Raw genomic sequence first — 18090 nt, 5'->3', positions numbered from 1 at the left:
TGACAAGTTTGAGGCCCGCCTCATCAGGTCTTTAGTGAGACCCTGACTCAAAATAAAAAACAGAGCTGGGGATGTAGTTCAGTGGTAAAGTGTCCCTATGTTTAATCACCAGTACCTTGAATAAAAGAAAGAAGAAAGAAAAAGAACAAAGCAGTGAACTGACACACTACTGCAAGGACCTCTTCCAGTAGGTAACCTCTGACTTATACAAGTGAGCCCCCAGCTCAAAGACTCAGGTAATATTCTGAATGCTCCAATGCTCCAAATGCTCCAAGGTCTGAGTCTGAGCTAGTTGGGTCCTTGCCACACCAATTTGCTCTCACCTAGATGCAGGCCTTGGAACCTAAAGATGCACAGTCTCAAAAGTACCTTGGGCCCCAGAGTAGCCTCAGTCTCAGACCTCACAGGATGAGACCAGTGACCCACCTGGGAGGGCTTCTGACCTCTGACTCTTCTAGTTCATCCTCTGCTCAGAGCTACTCAAGAATTCCTTCCACCCAGGCCTATGAGACCCTGAGGCCACTGTCTGCTCCTCCATCCCCTGCTGATCTTAATATGCACTACAGGATCTATTCTGCGCCCTGTTTTGTGCCCGGGTTAGGGCAATGAGCCCGCAGCCCCCGAATAGAGACCCTAAGTGGCCTCCAGAGGGCGCAGCCGAAAAGCCGGTAGTTGGGCTCCTCCAAACTCAACTGCTCTGGACTGGCGCCGGCCCCTCAAGCCCGCAGATTCCAGGCCTTGCTTACTCAAGCTGGGTCCGGCTCAGAACGACCCCTCACCATACGGGCGTTGTGCCGCGCTGCCTCATTTCTACTCCCGCCGGGGTCGGACCTTAAATCCTGGCAGGCCCACGTTCCACATGTCCATTTATTTGTTCATTTGTGTGTGTTCGTGGGTCGGTGCGCCCTTCTTCGGCCGCGGCACGTGCAGAGTTAAGGCGGGAGGAGGTTTCCCAGAGCCTGGGGAAGGGGGAGCGAGGGGCGGACCCGGTCCAGCCCCGCCCCACGCCCGAGCGGTGCGGGAGCCCCGCCGGAGCTCGGCTACAGCCCTAGCCAGAGCCGGCGTCAGCGGAGGCGGAACGGCGGACCCCGTGCCCCGGCGGCACGGAACCCCGGCGGGTGAGTCCCACGGGAGCCGCGCTCAGGGGAAGTTTGGGGCGTGGAGCGTAGACCCCCCAAGCGCACTTGCCCAGACCCGCCCCCACCTCAGCGAACTGGAAGTTTGGGGCCAGGAGGAGAACCATGGTCTGAGTGGAAACCCCCAGGTAAAGGGAAAGCTGAAGAACTTGAATCCCGCTCTTAAGGGACTGAGAAGTCCAGCTGCGCATTCCTGCAAGAAACGCCCTGGGTTCTGGTATCCTAGAGTCCTGTGTTCATGAGATTCCCCAAACCAGTACCCCCTTCTTCTAGACGCCAGGGAATCTGCTAGCATGGGAAATCCTTGAGGGTGAACCTCTAGGGGAGTGTGGATCCCTGGCACCCGGCCTCCTGAGCTTCAGATACCCCGGACCCTGGTCTTTTGCTGGCGAGAACGGTTGAACACTGTGAAATGGTGGTGTAAGGATACCCTAGAATCAGACTAGGGACAGCAGGTGGGGGACCAGAATGGATGGATCCCAGGCTGCCCAGGGCACACTGGAAGCCAGATTTAGCAGTACTTACCTCATGCAGAACCAGGATGAGGCTTGTTGAGAGGAAAGGAAGGGCACTGGGCTGGAGAGTTCTGTTCTAGTCACCTTCCTTCTACCTAGACTCAGATTGACTGAGTTGCTCCTAGTTGTTAGCACAGGGGTTGGGGAGGAACATCCCTCATGCCCCCATACAGAGGAGACCACTCTCTATGTCCTCCTTCCCACTCCAGAAGGTGTGCTAGTCAGAGGGGTAGGTCTTTCCCCTACTTTTCCCACCAGTGATTTTAGCCTGCCCTGCCTTCAGCAACAAGCTGTGTCTGTTTCCCTAAAGGATGGTTAGGAAGCCCCGACCCTGTTTTTCCTTTTCTCCTCCAGGTGGAGGCAATTCCCTGGACTGCTCAGACACTCCTCGCATCCTTGGCAGAATCAAGATGAGACTCTATCATGTCTCCCCAGTAAGGCCTACAGCCTGAGCAGATAGCATGGCCTGCCACAGCAGTGAATGACATGGCTGCAGGTGGTGGCTGCACCTTTGCTTGGCAGGTGTTTCCCCCCATGCCCACTTGCCGGGTGTATGGAACAGTGGCGCACCAGGATGGGCAGGTGCTGGTGTTGGGGGGCTGTGGCCGGTCTGGGTTACCCTTGGATACTGCCGAAACACTGGACATGGCCTCGCACACATGGCTGGCACTGGCGCCTCTGCCCACTGCCCGAGCTGGTGCAGCTGCTGTGGTTCTGGGCAAGCAGGTGCTAGTGGTGGGGGGTGTGGATGAAATCCAGAGTCCAGTAGCTGCTGTGGAGGCCTTCCTAGCTGATGAAGGCCGCTGGGAGCGTCGGGCCACCCTTCCTCAAGCAGCCATGGGGGTTGCAACTGTAGAGAGAGGTGAGTGGCTTCCCAAGGAAGGTCTCAAGGTGCCCCAAACCTTCTATTCTGTCCTGACTTGGTCCCTTGCTCTCAGAGACTAGACAAGAGCTGCCCAAACATTGCTTTGCTTCCTGTATCCTCTCATGTCTCCCTCTGAACTGGGCTGTTAACTGACTTTTCTGGCTATGAGGTGGGGACAGAACCACAGACAGGTCCCCAGAATGATAGGAGGTCTCAGCCAACACCCTGCCCCATTCCTCATTTCTAAGAGACAGTAGGGGGGGTGGCCTAATGACTCTCATGGTTATAAATAGTCTTGGGTGGGGGGAGGGAAGCAGGGCCTTGGCTCAGAGCCCAGCAAATGCTTAAGTGCTTAGACTCCCCCACTATATACACATACACACCAGGGATCCTCATATGGACAAAGGCCAAGCTGACCTGGAGATGGTTGCCATGGAAACCCAGTTGACAGGCACATCACCCCAAGACTACTAGACATGCACTTAGCTCATTCTGAGGGCTTAACAGAAGGCAGGAACCTAAGCTAGTGTAAGGGTATGGTGTAGAGGTGCTGGCAGGGAGACTGATGCTGAAGGCCTGTGGCCCGCACCTCTATCCTATAGGCTTAAGCCTTCTCCCAGCCCTGCCCCCACGCCAAGTGATCTCCAATCTTCTCCCTAGACTGAGCTTCATGCTAAGCAGATATTCATATGCCACCAACACCTGGTTTAAATGACCCCCAACAAGGAAGCCCCTACCTTGTGGCCTCCAGGTCTGACCACTGGCCTAGACCAGCCCTGCTTGGATGCCAGACTTGGTTGCTATAGCATCTCCAGGGAGACAGAGCTGGATTATAATTAGATCAGCCGCCTCCTGCTCTTCACTCAGAGGGGCCCTGGCCAGAGCGAGAATCCTACCTCTCCCAGCTTTCACCCCAGATGTGCAGCAGGTTTTAAACAAACACCATGGGTTTCCAGCCACTCCAGGCATGACTAGGGCAGCTGTCAGGGTGGGCTACCCTAGCTAGGCTGGAATGCAGTCTGAATTACTCTTTTTTTATGCAGATGGTATGGTGTATGCCCTGGGAGGAATGGGCCCTGACACGGCCCCCCAGGCCCAGGTACGGGTATATGAGCCCCGCCGTGACTGCTGGCTTTCGCTACCCTCCATGCCCACACCCTGCTATGGGGCTTCTACCTTCCTGCATGGGAACAAGATCTATGTCTTGGGTAAGGGTCTGGGAGATGTGAGAAAGGGGTTTAGAGTCCATCACCATATATTGGTGTGGGAGGGATCGCTCAGTCTGAGATGGCAGGTCTTGAGAAGCTTTGTTGGGATGATCCAGGACTACTCTGAGGCTCTGACTGCTGATGGCCCTGCTGAGGTTGGAAAACCAAACCCCAGTGCCTGAGCAACTGTGTGGTAGATGATCCACATGCGGATGTGCACACAGCTGTGCCTGGGAGGCTGGGGCAGACATATCTGCAACTTGGTGAATGAGGAGCCCATCAAGTTCCCTGGACTCTCTCCCCAAGTGTCCCAATTCCATTGGCAGGGGGCCGCCAGGGCAAGCTCCCAGTGACTGCTTTTGAAGCTTTTGATTTGGAGGCCAGTACCTGGACCCGGCACCCGAGCCTCCCTAGCCGCCGGGCCTTTGCTGGCTGTGCCATGGCTGAAGGCAATGTTTTTAGCTTGGGTGGTCTGCAGCAGCCTGGGCCCCACAACTTCTACTCCCGTCCACATTTTGTCAACACTGTGGAGATGTTTGATCTAGAGCATGGTAAGCAGTGGCTGTCCTGGGCTGTTCTCCTACTCTCTGTGGGACGGAGGGACATAGTGTGTATGTGTGGTTAGATATGACCTCCCCTCTCCTGCAGGGTCCTGGACCAAGCTGCCTCGCAGCCTGCGTATGAGGGATAAGAGGGCAGACTTTGTGGTTGGCTCCCTTGGGGGCCACATCTTGGCCATCGGGGGTCTTGGTAAGTCTTTGTGGGGCTAGGGAGAAGAAGGGAGCCCAAGATAGAAAAGAGTAGCCCCCAGCAAGAACACCCCCTTCTCTAGACACTCCAGAGGTCAGGAATTTGTGATCTCCCTTTCCTTATCTGTGACAAAAGCAGGTTGTGATCTGCCTGGCCCAGTGCCTGACTGGGGGGTCTATGTGCCATCAGGGCTCTAGGAGACAGAAACAAGACAAGCGATCACTGAATGCGTGGCCAAGTGGACAAATCAAAACATGAATGAATGAATGAATGAATGAATGAATTAACAAATGCTGAACAGGGACAATGAGGAGCAAGGCACTTGTAGCCTATCCTGGAGTGATGTCAAGGGCTATTTTTTGGGCTCAGTGAGCAAAAGGGCCTGGAACCCCCTTACAACTTTCTGTCTCTCCTACAGGAAACCAGCCATGCCCTCTTGGCTCCGTGGAGAGCTTCAGTCTTACACGTCGGCGCTGGGAGGCACTGCCTGCCATGCCCACAGCTCGCTGCTCCTGTTCTAGCCTACAGGCAGGGCCCCGGCTGTTTGTTATTGGGGGTGTGGCCCAGGGCCCCAGTCAAGCTGTAGAGGCACTATGTCTGTGTGATGGAGTCTGAAGGCCTGGTTGGGTCTGTTCACTGGAGCAGCTCAGTACAGGAGCAGGTGTCTGTGGCTCCATTTGCTGCTGAAGGAGCTCTATATGGCTGTGGGATGAGGGAGGCATATGGACAGGCACTTGAGGCATTCCCTTGGGGGCTTGGGTTAGGGAGCCTTTGTCTTTAGCATAGGCCAAGCATATGCTCACATCTAACTTTACCACAATTCATTCATGAACCATATCTAGCTCCACCCTTACCCAGGAGCCCCCTAGGCCCTGTGTCCAACAGGAAAGTGGGCTCAGGAGAGAGCTGGCCTTACACCCTGCAGGATAGGCATTGACTATCTCGAGTTAGCCAGAACCATCTAAGTGGTCATTCCTGAAAAATCCCAGCCTATCTTGAAGGTTCCTGAAGACCTAGGTATATTCAGAGAGGGTGAGGGACACAGAGGGAATGGAGGAAAGGACGTAAAAACTGCCAGAGGGCAAGAGGAATTCTGGCTTTGGGCCCTCTACGTTGCTGGTTGTATGACCTTGGGCAAGTCATTTCACCTCTCTGTGCCTCAACATCCTCGTCTGTGAATGAGGATCTCTGAAACCTTCCTACCCTACCTACCTCACAGGGCTGTTGTGAGGATCCAGGAATTTTGGATATGAAAGTAAAAGTATTGCTGAAATCTGATGTGGGGATCCTGGTGTGGACTCCCTGTTACCCTCATGGTCTCTGTCCTCCTTTCAGGGCTTCAACTCTCCCAGAGATAAGGGAGGTCTACAGGAAGCCTCTTGGATCTGGTCTCTATCCCCAAAGTGATCTGGTGTCTCTGCCCCACATAAGCCTCAGCTTTGCCTTAGGTGACATTGGATGACAGCCCTCTTCTACTATCTTGGATGTTCTGGACACAGGTAGGATGACCAGAGAAGAGCTCAGAAAATGAAACTTTACAGGGTTAGGATATACTCCATTCCAAGTCACATTGTCTCTTTAAGGCTTCAGCTCATCTCATAGGGAGGGGTGGTCTGGTGGGTCTCCCTGAGTGCTAGATGTGGGACAGCCATCTCTTGGGCAGGACTGTGGCCACTCACCAAACCTCTCAAGGGCAGCAGTATCCTGGAGGAAGCTGCCAGTCCTTCCCTCTTTCTCCAGCCTTTAATGCCCACAAGTAGGCGTCTCTGGCTTTGCTTTCCTTAAAGCTATACTGAGTACAAGGGGCTCACAGCTGGATTTACTGCAATTTCAAAGAAACATTTGGGTCCCTGGAACCAACTTACCATGGTCATGGTAACTGTCCTGGACTCTTGAGCCTCCTTCAGGCCTTATCCATTCTCACTTGGTGGCAGGGCTCCCCAGGGCAGCACCTCCCTAGCCCAACAGTCATGGACAGCAGTGCCAATGGCAGAGCACCACTGCTCACCAACCCATGAAACTTCTGTGTACAGACAGGTTGCTCTGTTAGCTGTCCTTGTTTAATGCTCCAGACCAGTTTAGACACTCAGAGACCCCACTGTAAAGATAGTGCTGTAGCATCTTGGGTCTTGGGATCCCTGGGAGGTCAGGCAGAATGTTGGTGACCGGTGTTTGGGGTCCTACCTTGTCACTACCACAGTGGCCACCCCGGGATGGCTGGCAGAAGTTTTGCTGGTAGGTGGTGCTCACATGGGGAGGCTGAACCTGCACAAAGTGGACGAGGCGCTGTGGGAAGCTACTGAATCCTGGGCCTGGCCGGAAATCGGACTGGTAGGAAGATTCCAGGGGCTGCTGGCTCAACTCCAGCTCGCAAGGTGCCCAGCGAAGGAAGGTGTGCCGCTGCCAGAGGCGCTCCAGGTCTTTCCGTCTTCCAATTCCCTGCAGCAGGCAGTAGGGGCCCTCCTCAACGGTATGGGCCCTTGGCCCACAGTCTTGGCACCAAGCATTTCCTTGGGCCCCATCTAATCCCAAATCTGTTTGGTGATGCCTAGCCCATACCTGGCCTCCCTGGCCTGTCCCCTGTCCTCATTGGCTTGCCTCCTCAGTGATGGGAACCATTCTGTTATGGAAATGGGGTCCTGAAAATCCAGTGGCCCCCAGCAGACTTGCATATCGTATTGGGGCAAGTTGGCAGAGGAAACCAAAACAGAGGTACCACTCTTAAAAGAATAAGAGATTTCCCAGAGGAGAAATATTGTGGGGGAAATAGGCACTCCTCTGCCTGTTTAAAGAACCCTCCCTTTCTTCAGGATCTTAATTCACTCCACCCTACCAACTGCTGTGTGCTCAACTTCCACTTGGGCTGGGGGATTGTCTCTTCTCTTGCCTGTCTGTAGCACTCACTTTGTCAAAAGAAGTGCGGTTGTCATGCTTGGAGAAAAAGTGTTGCTGTGCTGGTTCCTTGAAAAATAATGAGAAAGAAGGGGAAGGGGGGAAATGATGCTTACCTTCTCCCCCAGATATTGCCTCAGTGTCCATAATGGAGGGAAGCTTCAGGAGCTACCACTTCTAAACTGCTAAACTGTCAACACTCTGAAAGGTCAGAGACAAATTAAAGCAGTACCTTACTCCCTGGATATTTCATTCTGGGACTTTCCCTGAAGCAGTAGTTTCTGAGGCCACCGGTTGAGGAGTGGGCTGAGACATCTATCAGGACATCCTGCCATAAGTGGGGCCCTTTAACACTAGATTGCAAAGCCTTTTCTCTGTCCACACTTACTCCCTTTACAGCATAACCATGCTCTGAACCCTACATTCTATCTGGAACTACAATTTTTGTCTCTAGCTCAAGCTGTCTCCTGAACCCCAGTCTCAAGAGCCAACTGTCTTCCACATTTCCATGTCAACTCTTGATAGTATATCCAAACAACTTTGGATCATCCTCCAGACCCATTCTACCTACAGCCTCTCCCAGCTTAAGCAATGGCAGTTAGGTCCTGTCAAACACCTCAGAGTCCCCTTGGTTCTTTTCTCTCACATTCCACATTCAATGTACCAAGAAATCCAATTGATATTTCCTTAAAAGTGTATCCAGGATCAAATTACTCCTCAGCATGTCCAGACTTTTCTCTGGTCCAAACCACCTTATTTTCTTGCCTGAATTATTTCAAGAGCTTCCTGCCTGGTGTCCCTGCTTTCAAGCTCACCTTACCACCCTAATCTGTGGTCTTCTTAGTAGAAAGAAATTCTTTTAGTACATGAATCAGATCACATCTTGTTTGCCACAAAAGTTTTGCATGTTTTTTTTTTTTTGTTGTTGTTGTTGTTTTGTTCTTAGTTGTAGATGGACAGCAAGCCTTTATTTTATTTTTTTAATGTGGTTCTAAGGATTGAATTCAGTGCCTCACACTGGATTCAAGTGCTCTGCCACTGAGCTACAGCCCCAGCCCCAGTTCTTTGTGTTTGTAACAGCCAGAGTTATAGTAGTAGTTCATGAGACCCACATGATACTGATTTTTCCCTATTGATCCTACCTCCAGTCACAGTAGCATTCTCCCTGCTCCCCAAACATGCCAGATACTTCCTCCTCAGGCCTTTGCTCCACTAGTTTCTTCTGCTGGCCATGGAGTTCCCTTTTACTTACCTCTTGAGAGACATTCCTTTAGTTTTGTACCAGTAGTCCCATCTCCTCAACTCCATGTTTTCTGCTTCCTAACACACTCTATATAATGATATTGCCTGTCCTCCGATGCCTTTCATTGGAACATAAGCTCTTTGCTCTCTGCTTTGCTTACTCCAGCCAGGCATAGTAGTACAAACCTGTAATCCCAGCAGTTTATGAGGCCGAGACAGGAATATCACAAGTTTGATGCCAAACTTGTGATCAACGACTTAGTGAGGCTCTCAGTAACTTAGTGAGACCTTGTCTTAAAATTAAAAAAAATAAAAAGGACTGGAGATATGGCTCAGTGGTGAAGTGCCCTTGGGTTAAATAACCAGTACCTAAATAAATAAATAAATTTTATTTTATTTAGAGAGAGAATTATTTTTTAATATTTATTTATTATTTTTTTTAGTTTTCAGTGGACACAACATCTTTGTATGTGGTGCTGAGGATCGAACCCGGGCCACACGCCGAGTGCGCTACCGCTTGAGCCACATCCCCAGCCCCAATAAATAAATTTTAAAAAGTGGGTGGACCGTAATATCTAGAAAGGTAAAGTAATTTGCCTTGAGTTGAATATCAGATCTGGGACTCAAACACACTACATTATACTAGCTCACATCTCCTTGTACCTCTTCCTCTAATCATGCTTTGTAATTGTTCAATTTATCTCAAACCTAGGCAGCAGTTGATGAAGTGCAAATGAGAAATCACCAAAAAGTCTATAAACCAGAGGAAAACTGCTAGATTTACCACATCTAAAGAATGATGAACAAGAGAGGAGGGGAATTGAGAAAGTAGTTTTTCAATCATTACAATAATATCGGCCCAGCACCATGACACATACCTGTAATCCCAGTGGCTCTGGAGGCTGAGGCAGGAGGATCATGAGTTCAAAGCCAGCCTCAGCAAATTAGCAAGGCCCTAAGCAACTAAGTGAAATCCTATCTCTAAATAAAAATACAAAAAAGGGCTGGGGATGTGGCTCAGTGGTTAAGTGCCCCTGAGTTCAATCCCTGATACAAAAATTTAAAAATTAGCTAAAGAATAAAAATCCATCTTCAGTGAGAGATTATGCTGAAGGGATCAGGTATGGGTTTTTTTTCTTTGAGTTTGTAAGTGTGGGATCTTAAAAATTAAAAAAAAAAAAAAAGTAAGTCACAGAAACACGCATCTCCGCCCCAACACACACACACACACACACACACACACACACACACACGGTCAGGAATGTAGCTTAGTTGTAGAGCACTTGCCTGGTGTGTGGGAGGCCCTGGATTCAATTCCCAGTACCTCAAGTAAAAAAATAAGAGGAGGAGGAGGGGAATCAAGAGGAAGAGGAAGAAAAGAAGGAGAAAGAAAAAGAAAAGAAACAAAGTCTAGCCAAGCATGGTGTTGCATGACTGTAAGCAACTCAGACCCTCAGCAACTTGGTGAGATCCTGCTTCAGAATTTAGTGAGGTATGGTGGCACATGCGTATAATCCCAGAGACTCTGAAGGCTGAGGCAGGAGGATCTCAAATTCAAAGCCAGCCACAGTAATTTAGCAAGGCCCTAAGCAATTTAGTGAGATCCTGTCTCAAAAAATAAAAAGGGCAGACTGGGGTTGTGGCTCAGTGGTAGAGTGCTTGCCTAGCATGCATGAGGCACTGGGTTCAATTCTCAGCACCACATATAAATAAGTAAGTAAAATAAAGGTCCATCAACAACTAATAAAAATATTTTAAAAAATAAAAATAAAAAGGGCTGGGGATGTGGCTTAGTGGTAAGTGCCCCTCTGTGCAATCTTGGGCACAAACAAAAGAACTCAAACAACAACAAAAAAATTATAAATAAGGGGCTGGAGATGTGGCTCAAGTGGTAGCGTGCTCACCTGGCATGCGCGGGGTGCTGGGTTCGATCCTCGGCACCACATAAAAATAAAATGTTATGTCCACCGAAAACTAAAAAATAAATATTAAAAAAAGATACTGTGTCCACCTAACACTAAAAAATAAATATTAAGAAAATATAAATAAATAATTCAAATTGAAAAAGGAGAATGGAGATGCAGCTCAGTGATAAAGCACTCCTGGATTAAATACCCAGTACCCCTCCATCCACACCCAAAAAAAAAAAAGAAAAGAAAGAAAGAAGATCTACATGAAAAGGATGAAGACTAGAAGGAAAATATTTATAAACCACATACCCAATAAAGGATTTGTATATAGAATTTATAAAGAACTCTAACATCTCAACAGTAAAAATACAATCTAATAAGAAAATGGGCAAACAATATGAAGATTTTTTCATCAAACACAATGTGCATCTGAAAAATAACACATTAAAGAATTTTCAACATCACTAAACAATAGGGAAATAGAAATCAAAACTACAGTGAAATATCACTACATATCTACTGGAATGGCTAAAGTTAAAAATAGAGATGTGAGTGAGAATGCAGAGAAACTAGATCATTCATGCATTGCTGGTGGGAATGTAAAAATGGTACAGCCATTCTGGAGAAGAGCTTGACAGTTTCTTTAAAAAAATACATGCAACTACCATCTGACCCAGCAATTGTACTTCTGGGCATTTATCCCAGAGAAATGGAAACTCATGTTCACCAAAAAAATATGTGCACAAATGTTCATAGCAGCTTTATTTATAAAAAGCTCAAAGCTGGAATCAGCTCAGATGTCCAATAAGTGAATGTTTAAACAAATCAATACATATGTGCCATGGAATACTGTTCAGTAATGAACTGAATTTTTGATACACTCAATGGATCTTGGATAACTAGGAAATTATACTGAGCAAGAAAACCTCTCCAAAGGTTGAATATTGTATTATTCCATTTTAAAAAATATTTATTTTTGATTGTTCTTGGACACAATGCCTTTATTTTATTTATTTATATGTAGTGCTGAGGATCGAACCCAGGACCTTGCACGTGCTAGGCAAATGCTCTACCACTGAATCACAACCCCAGCCCCTGTATTATTCCATTTATATAGCAATTTTTCCCAATATTGAGGGTTGAATCCAGGGGACACTTTACCACTGATTTACATTTCTAGACCTTTTTATTTCTTTTAATTTGGGGGGAGAAGGGAGTGCTAGGGATTGAACTCAGGGGCACTCAACCACTGAGCCACATACCCAGCCCTATTTTGTATTTTATTTAGAGACAGGGTCTCACTGAGTTGCTTAGCACCTCACCGTTGCTGAGGTTGGCTTTGAACTCTCGATCCTCCTGTCTCAGCCTCCCTAGCTGCTGGAATTACAGGCATGAGCTACGCGCCCCGGTTTGTTTGTTTGTTTGTTTGTTTATTTATTTATTTAATTGATTGATTGATTGATTGATTTTTGGTATTGGGGATTGAGCTGCATACTACTAAACTACATCCCCTGTCCTTTTTTTTTCTTTCCTTTTTGGTACCAGGGATTGAATCCAGAGGCACTTAACCATTGAGCCATATCCCCAGCCCTTTTTTATTTTGAGACAGGGTCTCAAATAAAGCTTATATAAATAAGCTGCACAGATTTTTTTTTGTTGCTTAGGGCATCACTAAATTGCTGAGGCTGACTTTGAATTTATAGTATTCCTGCATCAACCCCACAAGCTGCTGGGATTACCATGTATAGCTGTTTTTGTTTTTGTTGTTGTTTGTTTGTTATTGTTTGTTTATTTGTCTTTTTTTTGGTGACAGGATACTCACTAAGTTACCGAGGATTTCTCACAAGTTACTGAGACTGGTCTTGAACTTACAATCTTTCTGCCTCAGCTTCCTAGGTTGCCAGCATTATAGTTTTGTGCCATTGCATCTGGCTGTATTTTTATTTTGAGACAGGATCTCACTAAGATGCCCAGGCAGGTCTCAAACTTGTTATCTTCTTGCCTCAGCCTCTGGAATAGTTAGAATTATAGGCATGTGCCACAGTGTCTGCTATATGGCACTTTAAGTGACAAAAATTTTAGAAATGGAGGAGAGATTGGTAGTTAAGATCAGAGAAAGTATGCAAGAGTGGGAAGGAGTTGAGTTGGTAATATAAGATCAGCACCAGGGATCCTTGTAATGTTAAAGATGATAAAATTTGGGGGCTGGGGTAGCTCAGTGGTAGAGTGCTTGCCTCTTGTGTGGAGCACTGTTTTCTTCGATCCTCAGCACCACATTAAAAAAAATTGTTCATCTTCAACTAAATAAATATATTTTTAAAAAGATGATAATATTTTATAGATCTCTCTCTCTCTCTCTCTCTCTCTCTCTCTCTCTCTCTCTCTCTCTCACACACACACACACACAAGTACAAATGAAACTGGGAAATCTGAATGAGATTGCATCAGTATCAATGTCCTGGTTGTGGACTGTAGCTTTGCAAAATGCTAACATTAAGGAAACTGGGAAGTGTAGAGGTGATTATTATTTCTTACAACTGCTTAAGAATCAGTCAGGTACAGTGGCGTCCGCCTGTAATCCCAGCGGCTTGGGAAGCTGAGGCAGGAGGATTGTGAGTTCAAAGCTAGTTTCAGCAGAAACGAGGTGCTGAGCAACTCAGTGAGACCCTGTCTCTAAATAAATTACAAAATAGGGCTGGGATGTGGCTTAGTGGTCAAGTGCCCTGAGTTCAATCCCTGGTACCAAACAAAACAAAACAAAAGAATCCAACAAGTTCCTGTTGACCTCCAATTTTCTCCCCTGTCTCTATTCTCAGCTGCAGAATTGTGCATAGCCTTACAACAAATGGCTCAGTTGTTGGAGATAGCTCTGATTCTGGAAACTCACTATTTCTACAGTGGCAGGATAATATATGAGCCTGATTGGAGTTTTGCTCTCACAATTGTGGGAGCCTGTTGAGAAGAATAATCACACCCTCTCTCCCTAGGCAGTTCTGGGTTTTCTTGCTCTGTTATCTTTGTTTCTAAACTGTTCAGGGCTCCTTTTCTACAGAGGTGGTAAAACCCATAAATAGGAAGGGCTAGAGCTACAATTTCTTTATTTTTATATTTATTTTTTAGTTTTTTTTTTAAGAGGACACAATATCTTTATTTTTTATTTTTATGTAGTGTTGAGGATCGAACCCAGCACCCCATGCATGCCAGGCGAGTGTGCTACTGCTTGAGCCACATCCCCAGCCCTACAATTTCTTTTTTAATAGGACTTGGAGGTAGGTTTCCTGAGAGGAGGCAGCATTTATAAGTTGAGGCTTAAGGACCTTGTAGAGGCTGGACAGTCTGTATTCAGTAGGGTTCTGAGAGAGGAGCCTCTATGTCAAACTGAGGTGTGGGGCTTAGTAGAGACACAGTAGTTATGGCACCACAGATGAAGGACCTGACCTCATCCATGAGTCTGGGACTCTTGTCTGACTAAGGATTACATTTCCTAAGAGTCAGGTAGGTGAAGGCAATTTGGTTTACCAGAAAAATGAAAAAAAAAGTTTTTGTTTCTGAATATCACAGACAAAATGTTTACCTGCCCACTGGGTGTAGTGGCACATGCCCGTAATCCTAGCAACTTACGAGGATGAGGCAGGAGGACTGCAAGTTTGAGGCCAGCCTCAGCAACTTAGCAAGACCCTGTCTCAAAATAAAAAGGACTGGGGATGTATCACTGTGGTAGAGCACTCCAGGGTTCAATCCCCAGGACAAAAAAAAAAAAAAAAAGAAAAAGAAAAAAAGTTTTTAACCTCCCCCAAGCCAAAAGAAGGTAGACGTCACATTTTAAAAGGTCTTTAAACAATAGCCACAATCAACTGAAACCTGATACCTTCAACCAAGCCAAAAATAAGATGTGCACCTTCCCTGGGAAGTCCTTCCTATTAATTAAGATAGCTTTAAATCTAGAAAGAGCCATTTATACAACCTGAGTCCAAAATACACAGATCATGCTACCTGGAGTTACTGATAATACTATAAATTCTCCAAGTCTTCAGTTTCATCATGAACTCCATATCTATACCTGGGGCTGGGTTTAATGGATTGAGAGGTTGTTCTAGTCTCTGGGATGAAAAACATCACTGAGGGCAACTACAGACATTCAGTAGAAAGGCTCTAGGTTCCTTCTATTCCTGTACAAAATTCACTCCATCACCCTCAAAAAGGTAGGTGGCCATCCAGGTGTGGTGGTACATGTCTGTAATCCCAGGGGCTCAGGAGGCTGAGGCAGGAGGAGGATCACAAGTTCAAGGCCAGCTTCAGCAATTTAGCAAGGCCCTGAGCAATTAGCAAGATTCTGTCTCAATAAATAAATAAATAAATAAATAGGCTGGGGATGTGGCTCAGTGTTTAAGTGTCCCTGGGTTCAATATTTAGTATCAATCAATCAATAAATAAATGGGAGGTGGCCCTGATGGGCAGTCTAGGATTGCACTTGGGTATGGTTTGGAAGACAGTGCCAGGCAGACCTTCCAATTGAACATGTTAAGGAAATTCAGGTTGCACAACATGGCAGCCTTCAGGACCCTTCTTTCAGCCTAAGAAAGAAATTCTTGAAGAATCCAAATGACAGTTACAGTTGGACCTCACAAAGGGCGGGGAAACAAGAAGCTGCAGTGGGTGGAGCATATTCTGGGCACTGATACTGGTTCCTATGGATTTTCCTCCCCCATGATCTTGTTCAGGAGGTGGACCTGAGTAGATGTGTCACAGGGTCCCTTCACTCTGGCCACTACAGAGTTCTGGGAAGAGATGAATAAAGAGAGGGAGATTTTTTTTCTAACCCCTCCCAAGCTAGCTCCCACCTGGCTGTCTCTCTCCACTTAGGATCACTGTTCCTCTCAGGGTAGCTCTTGCCACACCTTTCTCTGTGTTTCTGGGTTCTAGGAGCCATGCATCTCCTTATCCCTTTGGGCCCGATAGTAATACTGCCCACTTGATTGTTATCAGACTGTGACACTGCCTTTTCCTAAGGCCTTTACGCCCACTCTTTTTAAAAGTATACCCTCCTGACTTCTCTTGTTTTAAGCCTGCTGAGACCTTGACTGGTAATATACAGTGCCTTCTCCTTGTTTCCAGGCCTGTAATGACAGAAGGCCTACGACCCTGTACCCCTTTACTGTATAGAAATCTGTTTTAGCTACTCTAGGACATGTCTGCCATCTCTCCTATCCAGTCTTGCAGATATGTAGACTAGTATCCAGTAGCCTCCTGTGCTGTTTCCCTGCCTGACTAGGTGTCCTACTCATTCCCAAGGTCCATTTGCCATATACTTTGCTATTCCGGGACAAGAGGGCAACCTTCAGAATTTGGAGCACCCAAGCTAGGGATAAACTTTACGAAAGAAGTATTTAAGCAACAGAGAATATCTTCTGGAGAGAATTTCAGAGGCATTGGCAGAAGAAATAAATGAGTACCTATCATGGGTCCAAGAAGCGGGTGTACTCTGCTGATGTTATTAACATTAGGAGGATAAAGCCCACTCACATGTTCCCTACCCCAGGTCCTAGACCTCAGGGTCCCTCCTGAGGGCTCCAGAGAAGCCAGGTAAAAAGCCCCTCATTGGGGCTCCTGGCAGAATAGAAAAATACAAAGAGGAACACTCCTGGAAAGGGAGATGTGTCCTCATTCATCATTGGGAGAGTTGGCTTCAGCTGTGCTGACCCACCTAGGAAAGCTATGTGTGTGGGGGAAAGGGATACCATTTATTCAGACCTGGACTGTGTGAGGCTGGCTGTAGGCTTTTGTGACATCGAGTATCTGAACTGGAGGGCTGTTCAGCAAAACTGAAGCCTTCCTTCCTGGGTTCTGAAGGCTCTCACCCCTAATTATGCATCCCACTGAGGCTTGGACCCTTCCTCCATCTAGAAGAAACAGTGAGCTATACTGTCCAGTTTGGCACCTGCTCTTCTCTAAATAGAGGGAAGATCTGACATTCCAGGGAAGAGGAACCAAGCCTTCTGTCTTTCCCAGGGTTAGGATGAACCTGGGTGTCAGTCTGATTCTGAAAGGGTTGGTATGAGGACCTTGGGGCCTGGAAGAGGCAAGAAATGGCCCATCTCTTCCTGCCTGCCTCCCACCCCCCACCTTGTACCTGACATCGCTGCAGGAATGTTGCTGGAGGTTGGGGCTTGGCTGCAAGGCGATATTCTCCAGCAGTTTCACTCTTGAATTGGCCTCTGTAGTGCCCATAAAAGCCACTGTTGTGCTATAACAAGGCATGCATGAGGATAAAGCCCACTCACACGCTCCCTACCCCAGGTCCCAGATCTCAGGGTCCCTCCTTTTTACCTGGCTCCAGAGAAGCCAGGTAAAAAGCCCCTCACTGGAGCTCCTGGAATAATAGAAAGAATATAAAGAGGAACACTCCTGGAAAGGGAGATGTGTCCTCATTCATCATCGGGAGAGTTGGTTTCAGCTGTGCTGACCCACCTAGGACAGCTATGTGTGTGGGGGAAAGGGATACCATTTATTCAGAGCAGAGTTCTATGGGCATGTCCACTATTCAGTGGTTTGGTCTTAAGGTGCCTGAGAGGAAGTCCCCTTTGATGTCCTCCCCACAGTGTTAAAAGTAGATCAAGGGTCCCTGAAAATCAAGGGTCCTATGGATCCTTCTGCACCTTTTGACAAAGCTATGAACACTCATTTGCCACATACTTTGCTATTCCGGGACAAGAGGGCAACCTTCAGAATTTGGAGCACCCAAGCAAGGGATAAACTTTCCAAAAGAAGTATTTAAGCAACAGAGAATATCTTCTAGAGAGAACTTCAGAGGCACTGGCAAAAGAAAGAAATGAGCACCTATCATGGGTCCAAGAAGCTGGTGTACTGTGCTGATGTTATTAGATGGATACCCTGTGGATGATCATGTCTGGGAACTCCTATGGTCCAACTTCTTGTCCTGAGTTCTAAGAATGAGTTTATCTGATCCTCTACAGTTATAATCCTGAGCAGAGGAACCTGTTCTGAACATGGCTTCTGTCTACCATAGCAGACTTCTCAACAGGACTGGAAAACCCAAAATCTTTTCATTGCACTGAAGATTAAGTCACCTTACTTGTCTACCTCTGTACTGTTTAGAATCTCTTGCTGTCTATTTAGTTAAGTTCAACAGTATTTACTGGACCTTTAGGGCATAGAGCTGGACCCAGGAAATACAAATAGATGAAAACACAATCACTGTCCTTAGATGTTCCCAGACTGTAAAGCGGTCAAACTCCAGAGTAAGGATGAGGATGTGAATCAAACAATGAACGGGGAATAAATGGGGTGACAAGAGGGTTAGGAGGCTCAGCTGTCTAGCAGACAAGGTTGTATGGAAGGGGACAAAGTATCAGGAAGACTAGGTAGCCTCCAGGGATGACCCCAGAACTGAAGAGGGGAAGGTGGCAGCTCAGGGTTCTCTACCAGCTTGCTGGATGAAACCTAACTTCACCTTCATGACTCACTCAGATTCCATGTATAACCCCAGGGTCAGGGGCCAGGATTAGCTATGAAGTGCACTCTTACCCAGGAGCCTATTAAAGCACTTTGCAT

The 18090-nt window shown here is 47.2% G+C and overlaps 2 protein-coding genes across 6 annotated transcripts in view; one reads left to right on the top strand and one right to left on the bottom strand.

The window, feature by feature from the left end:
• Positions 1–9080, top strand: part of Klhdc8b (kelch domain containing 8B) — a 13027-nt gene extending 3947 nt beyond the window's left edge. For 2 of the 5 annotated variants that reach the window (XM_046431637.2, XM_046431636.2), the window contains exons 2-6: positions 2006–2513; positions 3560–3724; positions 4051–4275; positions 4373–4474; positions 4893–5752. In XM_046431637.2, coding sequence (XP_046287593.1) covers positions 2138–2513; positions 3560–3724; positions 4051–4275; positions 4373–4474; positions 4893–5089 — 1065 coding nt within the window. In that variant the 5' untranslated portion in view covers positions 2006–2137 and the 3' untranslated portion in view covers positions 5090–5752. The other 3 variants (XR_009225618.1, XM_046431634.2, XM_046431635.2) reach the window with 3 other exon arrangements.
• CUNH3orf84 (chromosome unknown C3orf84 homolog) lies at positions 6521–18090 on the bottom strand. The gene is made up of 4 exons (XM_046431640.1): positions 18064–18090; positions 16649–16762; positions 7379–7435; positions 6521–6934 (listed from the first exon to the last, which is right to left on the bottom strand). Exons 1-4 carry the CDS (start codon positions 18088–18090, stop codon positions 6521–6523), a joined length of 612 nt encoding a protein of 203 aa, XP_046287596.1.

Source organism: Marmota monax, unplaced genomic scaffold (genome assembly GCF_021218885.2).
Source record: "Marmota monax isolate L192 unplaced genomic scaffold, Marmota_monax_Labrador192_F-V1.1 WCK01_AAM20220418_F8-fsc00022, whole genome shotgun sequence".
Lineage (NCBI taxonomy): Eukaryota > Metazoa > Chordata > Mammalia > Rodentia > Sciuridae > Marmota > Marmota monax.
This window is presented reverse-complemented; position numbering and strand designations above follow the sequence as displayed.